Raw genomic sequence first — 13152 nt, 5'->3', positions numbered from 1 at the left:
TTATTAAGTAAAAATCGATCGAATGCTTGCTTCTCACAATACATGGTGAAAAGAGAGGATGTACTCAGAAGATTAGAACATCTCCACCGTTAAGGACCTCACAATGTAATGGAGGAGACTGACCTGCATTCAGCTCACTTGGTAGAATCGGATGAGTGCCTGGGAGTTGAAAGCAGTGTTGTGGGTGTGCTTAATGAAGGCATGATTAATTCTAGCTGGGAGGTTCAAGGAAGGCTTCCTGGAATAGGCGGCATTTGAACTGAGCCTGGAAGTTTGAATAAAATTTCTATCGGTACAAGCTGGGCGTAGGCTCAGGAGGAAGACATTGCAGGAAGAGGGAACTGTGTGAGGGAGACATGGAGGCCAAAGTACTGCTGACTTAGAAGGGGAAGAAACTGATAGCATTGAGCAGGATACTGAGCAAGCTTCACCCACCTTTTTTGTGTCTTCTTACAGATATTACACTGTGGGGCATGGAGCTGGGTCTTCTGAGCATGCGGAGAGGAGAGCTGGCCAGGTTTCTGTTCAAACCGAACTACGCCTATGGAACTTTGGGCTGCCCTCCCTTAATCCCCCCAAACACCACTGTCCTGTTCGAGATTGAGTTGCTTGACTTCCTAGACTCTGCTGAGTCGGACAAGTTTTGTGCTCTCTCAGCTGTAAGTTCCAGAGCACAGATGTCAGCACTTTACAGAGAGACGAATGGGTTGCTGTTTTTGGTAATTCTTCTAGATAGCCTGCCCTGCTGCTGATTGTCCGCTCCAGGGTCCCCCCGCGGCGCCTGGGCGGTGGTGGCGGAATTCCTCTGCTTCCTACTCTGTGTTTGTCTTAGTAATAGCTCTCATGTGTAGATAAATGCGCTGGGGCGAGGTAAGGCTGTGAGTTTAAGGATTTGTGGTTTGAACTGATTTTCCGGTCACCCTTTGCCTAGTTCTCCCTGTGAGACAGCACTTGCTTTTCATCATTGTTTGATTTCCAGCAAGGCAGGCATTGGTAGCTCATAACTAGGGTGACTGGATAATTGATTGTCCAGCCCAGCACAGGTGAGAGTAAAAGGGGCTATTCACTGGAGAGGTTACCCATGACGTCGGATTTAAACTGAGACAGTCCCAGGCAAACTGGAAGGTATGGCCACTGTCCTTGCCACTTAAGTCTTGCCTCCTCTTTGTAGCCTTTCACTTAACCCTGTCCCTTAGATGCAGGGCTTCTGACCCCGTCAGCAGTCACAGGCACTGTCTTTATCATGCCATCTCACACTGACTCTATCTGTGGCCTTAGAGGTCCTTCCCAGGTTTTGTATCTTCACGTGGTATCTCTCCTGCTAAATTGTCAGCACTCCAAGTGAGGGAGCTCACCCTTTTTTCATCCTTCCAAGATTAGAGTTTCTTGCAGATGCCTGGTCCCACCTGTGGTGTACTGGTTTAGGATCTGTGGGGGTGGGGCCGGGACCAAAGAGGGCCTATGGGTGACTCTGAAGATGGCCAGGGTAGAGCATCACGACCATAAAGACCACCAGGGCCCTGAGCAAACCAAGACCTGTTCGATGCTTGGTGGCCAAATTAGTGGTTTTGAGCACTGACTTCTGTGCTTGGCAAGCTCCATCAGTTTCTAATTCCATGGGAGACTGCTTCCTCAGAGAACATCGGGGGAAGACTGAAGAAGTAGACTTCCTTCTGGCTCTAGTGTGTAAAATGGGACCGGTTATAACACCTGTGTGGCTTCTGTCAGATTCAGAAGTGACTCCAACACAGAAGGCTGTAAACAGAAGTACATGATCTGAAAAAGAAGAGCTCACAGCTGTAGTAACACTTCTTTCTTTCAATTACTATTTTTTTTTTTAAATGGAGATGTGTTCTCACTGTGTTACCCAGGCTGGTCTCGAACTCCTGGGCTCACGTGTACTAACACTTTGGTTGCGGTGTTACGGCTTTTGGGTTTCCCTGCTGAGTATTCCTGTCTCTGGTCCTCAGGAGCAGCAAGACCAATATCCACTTCAGAAGGTCCTTAAAGTGGCAGCTACAGAACGGGAGTTTGGCAATTACCTTTTCCGCCAGAATCGTTTCTGTGATGCCAAAGTGAGATATAAAAGGGTAAGAATGATTTAAAAGTTAAGTGTAAGTTTAGATCCTGAAAACTTCCTTGTTTAAAAAACACAGACTTTTTTTTTTTTTTTTTTTTTTTTTTAAGACAGTCTTACTCTGTCGCCCAGGTTGGAGTGCAGTGGCACAATCTCGGCTCACTGCAACCTCCACCTCCCGGGTTCACACCATTCTCCTGCCTCAGCCTCCCGAGTCGCTGGGACTACAGGTGCCCGCCAGCTAATTTTTTAATATTTTTAGTAGAGATGGGGTTTCACTGTGTTAGCCACGATGGTCTCGATCTCCTGACCTCATGATCCACCCGCCTCGGCCTCCCAAAGTGCTGGGATTACAGGCGTGAGTCACCGTGCCCGGCAAAAAAACAGATTTTTGTCTTTCTCCTTACTTTCCATGAGCAGCCATTAAGAAAAACCTCATTTTAAAAAACCTTCATGCCAGGCCAAGGCGGGTGGATCACCTGAGGTCAGGAGTTTGAGACCAGCCTGGCCAACATGGTGAAAACCCATCTCTACCCAAATATAAAAATTAGCCGAGTGTGGTGGTGGGTGCTTGTAATCCCAGCTACTTGGGAGGCTGAGGCAGGAGAATTGCTTGAACCTGGGAGATGGAGGTTGCGGTGAGCCAAGACAGCATAATTGCACTCCAGCCTGGGGAACAAGAGTGAAACTCCATCTCAAAAAAAAAAGAAAAGGTCTTGTTAGTTCTGAGCTCAAAGCTAACAACAACAACACAATCTTATTACCACTTAGGTTCCTGTTCCTTTCTACGTGACCTGTGTTTTTTCCTCTGTAGAGATGAAGATCATTTGTTCCGGCATTCCTAAATTTTACAGTGATGTGCCTCTGTGTGTATGTATTTTAAAATTTGTGTTGAGCCCATGGTGTATCTTTCCATTCAGGAAACTTTTCCTCCACTCTGGGAAACTTTCTTGAGTTATTTCTTTGGTACTTTACTCTTGTTCCCTCTGCCATCTTTTTCTGGAACTCCTATTATCAGACCTCCTGCACTGAGCTTCTGGCTGTCCCTACCCCCGCAAACTAGTTTCCAACTTTTCTCCTGTTTGTGTCATTGTCTGGAAGCTTTCCTTGACTTTTGGCCACCTCTTCTGATGCATTTTTCATTTAAAATTGGGGGGCCAGGCACAGTGGCTCACACCTATAAGTCCAGCACTTTGGGAGTCCAAGCTGGGAGGATGGCTTGAAGCCAGGAGTTAAAGATCAGTCTGGGTACCATAGCAAGATCCCATCTCCACAAAAAATAAATTTTAGGAATTGAAGGGCTCTTTGTTCTTCCCCCTCCAGCATTCTATTCTTGTTTCATGCATGTATTATTTTATATATTTAGACTGTTGATTATAATGTAATCTCATTCTTTTTCTGTTTGGTTTTTCTACATATTGGGGACTGTGTCCTTTTGCACTAAGTTTGTCAATGACCTAAAGATGGTTTATTTCTCACTTGTGTAAAAGGCTAGAGTAGAGGCATGCAAGCCAGGGCCAGTTGGTGACTCTGCTCCAGACATTTTCAGATACCCAGTTCTCATTTCTAGGGTGGGACTCTGGCCTTGTAGTCCAGGATGAGGGTCTCTGAGTTCTAGCAGCAGAAGGAAAGAAAGGCTGGGGACATGTACGGCTCTGCTAAGGAAGGTTCTTGTCATATGACACTTCTACTGAATTATGTTTTCCAGAACCTGTTCTCCAGGCCTTGCCTACCTGCAAAGAAGGCTAGCAAATATCTATATTCTGGTTGTACGTATTCCTGGCCAAAAAAAAAAAGTCCTATTACTATGAAGGAAGGGAGAGCAGCTGCTGGGAGACAGGAGGCCCCCTCTTTCACGGAGGCTTTCCTCAAATGGCTGGTGATCTTTGACCACTAAGATTTAAAAGAGACATCACAGAGCTGATTGGGAACTCCAGGTACTTGGTGGGGCAGTGTGGTGAAAGAGAGATTGCACACGTCAGAGTACGTAGGTGTTTTCTCAGGGTCCATTGAGTCCTCCTCTTTCTGCCCCGTGTACATGCCGAGGGACCAGCATTCTGGGAGCTGAGCAGGGCTGCAGGACAGAGGTTCTCACTGTCTGGTATTGAGATTCCCTTTCATAGCCCCATTACCAGTATACTTACCTTCCTTCCATCTGCTCCAGCCTGCCCCCAAGTCAAGGGCCTCATTGGTTCCATTTTCCCAGAAAGTAGACCTCGTGATTCCTGAGGCCATCTGGACACATAGGGGCAATGAGGGTGGGGGGATCATTTTACCTGACCTCCTTTTTTCAGCCCCACCAGATAGCTCTAATTCCTGGTTCCATCGGTTCCCAGGTCTTTCCAGGTTCTGAGGGGCAGACCAGTCCCTTTTACATTGGCACCACTCTGCGAAGTCATCACACTGCCACCCACCCTGACCCCTTGGGTTTATTGGTCCTTTTCCTGTCCTTTGCTCATGTTGGAGTACTACCTGTCTTAGTCCCTTAGGGATGGAGAAAGTAGGGATGTGTGTGGAGCCTGCCTTGCTGAGCTAGAGGTTTTGCATGTCTTTTCCTAGTGCAAAGTTTCTCAGTCTTTGGAGCAGCAGACTGATATTGTCAGCACCACTGTGTCTCCACCTTTTGCTCAGCATTTTCTGGGTCACACAAGAAGTATTGGGTTCCTGCTTTCAAAGGATTTGAATCTAGGGAGATAAAATGCAGTTCCAACAGCTAACCAATATCTGTGATCTGAATATTTGTGTCTCCCCAAAATGTATATGTTAAAACCTAATCATCTATGTGATATTAGGAGGTGGGGCCTTTGGAAGGTGATGAGGTCATGAGGATGAAACGCTCAGGAATGGAGTTAGTGGCCTTATAAAAGAGGTCCCTGAGGCCGGGCGCGGTGGCTCAAGCCTGTAATCCCAGCACTTTGGGAGGCCGAGACGGGTGGATCACGAGGTCAGGAGATCGAGACCATCCTGGCTAACACGGTGAAACCCCGTCTCTACTAAAAAATACAAAAAACTAGCCGGGCGAAGTGGCGGGCGCCTGTGGTCCCAGCTACTCGGGAGGCTGAGGCAGGAGAATGGCGTAAACCCGGGAGGCGGAGCTTGCAGCGAGCTGAGATCCGGCCACTGCACTCCAGCCTGGGCGACAGAGCCAGACTCAGTCTCAAAAAAAAAAAAAAAAAAAAAAAAAAAAAAAAAAAAAAGAGGTCCCTGAGAGCTGTCTTGTCCCTTCCACCATAAACTCTCGGCACGAAAAAAGATGAGCTAAGGTACAGAAGTGATCAGAACCTATTCAGGCCACAGTTGGTAGATTCCTAGTCAGAAATATAGGTTACATCTAAGGAATCATAGGAGGCGGCCACATTCAGGAAGACATTCAAATATGCGTGGGTGGATTTGGACTTGATGAAGTGGATGGCAGGGAACCACTGAGGAAGAGTGTGTTGATCAAAGTCATGTTCGGGGAAGAGGTAGTAGTTGTGCTGGAGCTCGTGAAAACTCAAAATTTCAATTGTAAAATTTTCAGGAGTTTTGTGCCCTGGTTAATGTCACTTTGGTAGCTTGAAATCAGCTCTAGTGGAAATATTTACAGCACAGGAATAGGCAAATGCTACAAAGCATGGCTCCGCCTCCCCCCGAGAGCTGGCTATTAAACATGTACCATCACACCACTGTGTGCAGGACATGTCAAATGACAAACTTCATTTTAATGAGGATCTATTTCATGTTAGGCCCTGTACTGGGTGTGCTGTGCCTAAACCTGTTAACGGGATCCAGGAATGTGTTAAAGCAGTTGTGAATTGTGCAAATACAAGAAAAAACTCTGGAAGTACTTCCACAAAATGGATGGTGAGACTTGATGAAGTTGTATATGTAAGAGATCAAGGAAACGGAAGAAGGGAATTACTTGAAGCTTCCTGGTATGAGAAAAAACTTTAAACCAAGGAATAACTGGGAAATGAATAAATGAATGTGTTACTTTCAATTTTGATCACTCATGGGAATGAGCAGGTAAGCGGGCCTGTAGAAAACTGTTTCCAGGTGACAACTTGCTTCACGATTTCATTTGGGTATAAGAGCAGGGTTCAGGCGTGAGGTTCCAGCTTGTGATGTGAACGGGACCCGAATCCATTCTGTAGGTGTGGAGACAGTTGATGGGAACTTGCCTAGTGAATGCCCAGAGTTTAGAGATGGAAGAGAAGACCAAGGAAGGCTCATGACTTTTTGCCTGTGCTGCCATCTCCTGACACATTTTCCAGTTCTGTTTTTTGGTTTTTTGTTTTTTTTTTTTGTTTTTTGGTGTTTTTTTTTTGGTTTTGTTTTATTTTGAGACAGAGTCATGCTCTGTCTCCCAGCCTGGAGTGTATTGGCGCCATCTCAGCTCACTACAACCTCCGCATCCCGGGTTTAAGCGATTCTCCTGCCTCAGCCTCCCAAGTAGCTGGGATTACAGGCACTCGCCACCACGCCCAGCTCATTTTTTGTATTTTTAGTAGAGACGGGGTTTCCATGTTGGCCGGGCTGATCTTGAACTCCTGACCTCAGATGATCTGCCCACCTCGGTCTCCCAAAGTGCTGTGATTCCAGGTGTGAGCCCCCCGCCCCTGGCCTTCCAATTCTTCCATCTACTTGCACCTTCCAAATGGAGTCCCAGGGAGTGCAGGCTCTGCCTTCACCCATTTTTATTGTTTTACTATTTTTTTGTTGAGATATGATTCACATACCATAAAATGTGTGCTTTTAAAGTATCCAATTCAGTGGTTTTTAGTATATTCACAAAGTTGTGCAGCCATCACCACTATCTAATTCTGGAACATTTTCCTCACCCCGAAATGAAACTCACAATTCTTTGGCCCCAGATAGCCTCTGTTCTCCTTTGTTTCTATGGATTTGCCTATTCGGGATATTTTGTGTAACTATAATTGTCAAATATGTGTCATTTTGTGGCTGGCGTCTTTCACTTAGCATGTCTTTGAGGTTCATCCATGTTGTAGCATGTACAAACCTCATTCTTTTTTGTGTTGTTTTTTTTTTTTATGAGACGGAGTCTCTGTCGCCCATGCTGGAGTGCAATGGCATGATCTCAGCTCACTGCAACCTCCACTTTCTGGATTCAAACGATTCTCCTGCCTCAGTCTCCCAAGTAGCTGGGATTACAGGCACCCACCACCACACCTGGCTAATTTTTGTGTTTTTAGTAGAGACGGGTTGTCACCATGTTGGCCAGGCTGGTCTTGAACTTCTGACCTCAGATGATCCGCTACCTTGGCCTCCCAAAGTGCTGGGATTCCAGGCATGAGCCACCGCGCTCGGTCCCTCGTTCTTTTGTAAGGCTGCTTTTCCGTTGGATGGCTCTGCTGCTCTTTGTCCATTTATCAGTTGGACATGTGGGTTGTTTCCACTTCGTGACTATTATGACTGATGCAGTGAGCATTTATGTACAAGTTCTCATGTGAACGCATGTTTTCAGTTTTCTCGGGTATGTGCTAGAGTGCCATTGCTGGATCGTGTGGGAACTGTCAAAGATTTTTGAGGAACTGCCAAACTTTCCTACAACAGCTGCACCATTTTACATTCCCACCAGTAATGTGCGAAGCTTCCAGTTTCTCCACATCTTCACCAATACTTATTTTATATTTTTAAAGTGAGGCGTCCTAGCGGGGGTGAAGTGGTGTCTCACTGTGGTTTTGATTTCCATTTCCCTGATGACTGATGACATTGGACATATTTTCATGCATTTAATGACTATTTGTCTGTCTTTGGAAAAATGTCTATTCAGAGTCTATGCGTATCAGAAAATTGGGTCATTTGTCTTTATACTGAGGAGTAAATGTTGTTGATGTGCTCTGGATACTAGACCCTCAACAAATATAGGATTTGCAAATGCTCTATGATGTTCTGTGGGCTGTCTCTTCACTTCCTTGGTAGTGTCCTTTGAAACACAAAAGTTTTATATTTTGATGAAGTCTAATTCTTTGGTTATTTGTGCTTTTGGTGTGTTACCTAAGAAACCGTTTTCTAATCCAGGGTCACAAAAAGTTACACCTATGTGTTCTTCTAAAGTCTGATAGCTTTTTTTAAAGAAATATGAAATGCTTCATGAATTTGCATGTCATCTTTGCACAGGGGCCATGCCGATCTTCTCCCTGTCTTTCCAGTTTTTAGTATACGTGCTGCCGAATCGAGTGCAGAGTCTTAGAGTGTTAACTTCTACTTTTAGGGCTGTGCTTCACTTTAGTTAATTTTTACATGTAGTGTGAGGTAAACATTCTTTTGCATGTTGATAGCCTCTTGTCCCAGCACTATTTGTTGAAAAGACAGTTATTTTCTCCCATTGAATGGTCTGGACACCCTTATTGAAAATCAGTTGACTATAGATATATAAATCTATTTCTGGACTCTGTGTTCGATTTCATTGATCTACATGTCTGTCCTTATGCTAGTGCTACACTGCCTTAATTACTGTGGCTTTAGGAAGTTTCGTTTTTTTGTTTATTTTTTTCTTTTTTTTTTTTTTTTTTTTTTTGAGACGGAGTCTCGCTCTGTCGCCCAGGCTGGGGTGCAGTGGCCGGATCTCAGCTCACTGCAAGCTCTGCCTCCCGGGTTCCCACCATTCTCCTGCCTCAGCCTCACGAGTAGCTGGGACTACAGGCGCCCGCCACCTCGCCCGGCTAGTTTTTTGTAATTTTTAGTAGAGACGGGGTTTCACCATGTTAGCCAGGATGGTCTCGATCTCCTGACCTCGTGATCCGCCCGTCTCGGCCTCCCAAAGTGCTGGGATTACAGGCTTGAGCCACCGTGCCCGGCCGTTTATTTTTTTCTTTTAGTAAGTTTTGAAATTGGGAAATATGAGTTCTCCAGCTTTGTTCTTTCTCAAGAGTATTTTGGCTATTCGGGGTCCCTTGAATTTCCATATTTTTTTTTTTTTTTTTTTTTTTTTTTTTGGGGTTTTCCCCTTCCCCTTTGCTTTGGTGCGGGGGCGTGATTTCGGTTCACCCCAACCTCCGCCTCCCATGTTCAAGTGATTCTCCTGCCTCAGCCTCCCATGTAGCTGGAATTACAGGCACCTGCCACCACACCCAGATACTTTTGTATTTTTAGTAGAGATGGGGTTTCACCATTTTGGCCAGGCGGGTCTCAAACTCCCAACCTCAGGTGATCTGCCCGCCTCGGCCTTCCAAATGCTGGGATTGTAAAGGCGTGAGCCACCGCACCTGGCCACCGTATGAATTATCTAATCAACTTGTCTGTGTCTACAAAACAGGATGTTGAAATTTTGGTAGGGTTGCATGAATATGTTGACCAGTTGGGGAAATATTACCATCTTAATATTAAGTCTTCCAATTAATGAACATGAGATGTTTTTCCATTTTATTTGAATCATCCTTTAATTTCTTTTTTTTTTTTTTTTGAGGTGGAGTCTCACTCTGTAACCCAGGCTGGAGTGCAGTGGCGCCATCTCAGCTCACTGCAAGCTCCGCCTCCCGAGTTCACGCCATTCTCTTGCCTCAGCCTCCCGAGTAGCTGGGACTACAGGTGCGCACCACCATGCCAGGTGGTGTGCACCTGTAGTCCCAGGTACTCAGAAGGCGGAGGTTGCAGTGAACTGAGATCACTCCAGCTTGGCGACACCACTGCACCTGGCTAATTTTTTGTATTTTTAGTAGAGACGGGGTTTCACCATGGTCTCGATCTCCTGAACTCGTGATCAGCCTGCCTTGGCCTCACAAAGTGCTGGAATTATAGGCGTGAGCCACTGCGCCTGGCCTTCTTTAATTTCTTTCAACAACATTTTGTAGTTTTCAGTGTGCAAGTGTATCATTTGTTTTAAGTTTATTGCTACTTATGTTATTCTTTTTGATGCTATTGTAAATGGAGTTGTTTTCTTAATTTCATTTTTGGGTTGTTCGTTGCTAGAGCATAGAAATATACCTGACTTTTGGCAGGGTGTGGTGGCTCACACCTGTAATCCCAGCACTTTGGGAGGCCGAGGTGGGTGGATCACAAGGTCAGGAGATCAAGACCATCCTGGCCAAAATGGTGAAACCCCATCTCTACTAAAATATGAAAAAATTAGCCAGGCATGGTGGTGCGCACCTGTAGTCCCAGCTACTCGGAAGGCGGAGGTTGCTGTGAACTGAGATCACTCCAGCTTAGCAGCAGAACAAGACTCCGTCTCAAAAAAAAAATAAAAGAAAAAAGCAATGTACCTGACTTTTTAGGTTGATCTTGTGTCTTACAACCTATAACAGCCAGTTTTTAGCTCTGATAGTTTTTGTGTGTGGATTGGTTAGGGTTTTGTAGGTAAGGCTGTTACTCCTCTTGACCGTCTGCCTTGCCTCTGCACAGGCCTTGTTGCTTCTGCGCCGGCGATCAGCACCCTCTGAAGCGCAGCACCTGGTGGAGGCCGCCAAGCTTCCTGTTCTTCTGAACCTGTCCTTTACATACCTGAAGCTAGACCGACCCACCATAGCCCTGCGCTATGGAGAGCAGGCTTTGATCATTGACCAAAAGAATGCCAAGGCCCTCTTCAGGTGTGGACAGGTGAGTGGGAAGCCAGTGACTTGGAAATAAACACCCAGAAAAAGGTAATAGGAGTGCTCAACTCAGCTACTGCATAAATGCTGTCTTTTTTTTTTTTTTTTTTGAGACAGAGTTTTGCTTTTGTCGCCCAGGCTGGAGTACAGTGGTGCAAATTCGGCTCGCTGCAACCTCCGCCTCCTGGGCTCAAGCAATTTTCCTGCCTCAGCCTCTCAAGTAGCTGGGATTACAGGCGTGCACCATCACGCCCAGCTAATTTTTGTATTTTTAGTAGAGATGGGATTTTGCCATGTTGGTCAGGCTGATCTTAAACTCCTGACCTCAGTTGATCCGCCCACCTTGTCCTCCCGAAGTTCTGGAATTACAGGCGTGAGCCACTGCACCCAGCCAGATGCTGTCTTTTCTAACTGTGCTTTTAAAGTTCTCTCCTTGGAACAGGCTTGTCTTCTCCTGACTGAGTATCAAAAGGCCCGGGATTTTCTAGTTCGAGCCCAGAGGGAGCAACCCTTCAATCACGACATCAATAACGAGCTGAAGAAACTGGCTAGGTGAGCTGTGTTTGCAGGAGCATGAAGAGAGGAGATGGGTGGGGTTGTGACTCTGGTCTGTCCACCTGGGTAAAGGATGGTCTGGCGGTGTTGCCCAGAGTGTTAGGAGGCAGCCCCCTCTGCAGCTGGGTTTCTGAAGTGCTTAGCAGTGCGCTGCACCAGCAGTTCCCAGCAAGCAGGTGGGACAGACTGCCAAACTAGACATCTCCATCATCGCCCACCTTTCTGTTTCCCCTACTGCAAATAAGCACCACCTAGAGAGGCGGGAGGGTGTAACTTTTTCTTTTTTCTTTTTTTTTTTTTGAGATGGAGTCCCTCTGTGACCCAGGCTAGAGTGCAATGGCACGATCTTGGCTCACTGCAACCTCCGCCTCCCGAGTTCAAGTGATTCTCCTGTCTCAGCCTCCCAAGTAGCTGGGATTACAGGCGTGTACCATCACGCCTGGCTAATTTTTTTTGTATTTTTAGTTGAGACAGGGTTTCACCATGTTGACCAGGCTGGTCTCAAACTCCTGACCTCAGGTGATCCCCCCACCTCGTCCTTCCAAAGTGCTGGGATTACAGTCACGAGCTACCGCGACCGGCCCCGGTGTCACTTAAAAAGAGTCTTCTGGTGTGCTCTTCCCTGCGTGCTCCACCAAGAACCACTGCTCCTAACCAAGTGCAGAAAGGCTCCTCGTAGGTCCTCGTGCAACCAGAAACAGGCCTTTCGGGTCTGACTCATACCCGTAGATTGACCTCCTTGTTATCCACATGACTAAGCACACCAGTCTTTTCGTGATGTAATTTTTTCTCATTATAGAAGTTTTGTGTTCATTGTAGAAACCCTTGAAAATATCTATGTATAAAGAGGAGTCCCCCATAACTCCATCACTTGGTAATAGGTACATGGCTTTTAAGGTATATGTTCTGTAATGGTGAAAGTCTCTACTTGTCTTAATATTAAACATTCAGTCCAGATTGCTAGTTAAATCTTGCTTGGCATCAGTGTCTCAGATGTGAGGTTACATTTCAAGCCTTTTAGGACTTGCCAGCAATTTCCTTTCTGGTATTTAAAAGTATCCTGTCAGATCTGGTCATTATTTAGTGAGAAAATCAGGAGAGATTAGAGGCTGCTGAGGGTGTGGGGTCTCTTGGTGAGACTCAGCCTGGAGCCTCATGGCCAGAGGCACCTGCCCTTCAAGGCGGCCGTCCTTTCCAATTACGGGCTTTTTGTCCAGGGGCTTGGCTCCTTGGCCAGCTGTGGGAGCTTTCCCTGCCTCCCCACTTCTCCAGCTTACTTCCATCCTTCCCGATTCAGTTTGAGTCCTGATGAATTTTCAGTGTTTCTGGATGTGAGTGGAAAATTCCAGCCACCAGATGTCACCTCCTCCAAACACAGACCTTTCTCTAATGAGTGTGTATTTCCCTCTCCAGCAATTACAGGGACTATGTGGATAAAGAGAAAGAAATGTGGCACCACATGTTCGCGCGCTGTGGCGATGGTTCTACAGCAGGAGAAAGTTGAAGGTAATCAAAGGGCTGGGGTGGCACACAGGCTTCAGGATGGAGAAGCATGCTGCTCTCCTCCGCCCCCGGGTGAATGGTGGCTGTCTGTGGCTGAGGCTGGACGAGGGGTAGACAATTCCTTGATCTAGCAAACAACACAACCGTAGTGCAGGATGCACGTGCTGCATGCCTGCCTTCCCCGTGAGAATAAAGTTCGCCCAGACCTTCGGGTTAAATGTATAGGTTCAGGGGGCCTTGCGCTATTTGTTTGTTTGTTTGTTTGAGGCAGAGTCTCACTCTGTTGCCCAGGCTGGAGTGCAGTGGAGCTCACTACAACCTCCACCTCCCAGGTTCAAGTGATTCTTCTGCCTCAGCCGCCTGAGGAGCCGGGATTACAGCTATGAGCCACGGTGCTCAGCCTAAATTTATTTTTTTTAAAAACTTTGTTGGCCGGGCGCAGTGGCTCACGCCTGTAATCCCAGCACTTTGGGAGGCCGAGGCGGG

At 46.5% G+C, this 13152-nt stretch overlaps 1 protein-coding gene and 1 non-coding gene across 5 annotated transcripts in view; one reads left to right on the top strand and one right to left on the bottom strand.

The window, feature by feature from the left end:
• The window catches only part of FKBP6 (FK506 binding protein 6), a 32948-nt gene that overhangs the window by 3248 nt on the left and 16548 nt on the right, over positions 1-13152 (top strand). For 3 of the 4 annotated variants that reach the window (XM_025380593.1, XM_025380590.1, XM_025380592.1), the window contains 5 exons: positions 457-659; positions 1971-2090; positions 10421-10615; positions 11051-11160; positions 12577-12669. In XM_025380593.1, the coding sequence (XP_025236378.1) occupies positions 457-659; positions 1971-2090; positions 10421-10615; positions 11051-11160; positions 12577-12667 (719 nt within the window). In that variant the 3' untranslated portion in view covers positions 12668-12669. The remainder of the gene's footprint in view (positions 1-456; positions 660-1970; positions 2091-10420; positions 10616-11050; positions 11161-12576; positions 12670-13152) is intronic. The other variant, XM_025380594.1, reaches the window with a different exon arrangement.
• Positions 8153-8260, bottom strand: LOC112621883. Its single transcript, XR_003118816.1, has one exon. It is a non-coding gene; the product is annotated as a U6 spliceosomal RNA (small nuclear RNA).

Source organism: Theropithecus gelada, chromosome 3, assembly GCF_003255815.1.
Source record: "Theropithecus gelada isolate Dixy chromosome 3, Tgel_1.0, whole genome shotgun sequence".
Classification (NCBI taxonomy): domain Eukaryota; kingdom Metazoa; phylum Chordata; class Mammalia; order Primates; family Cercopithecidae; genus Theropithecus; species Theropithecus gelada.
This window is presented reverse-complemented; position numbering and strand designations above follow the sequence as displayed.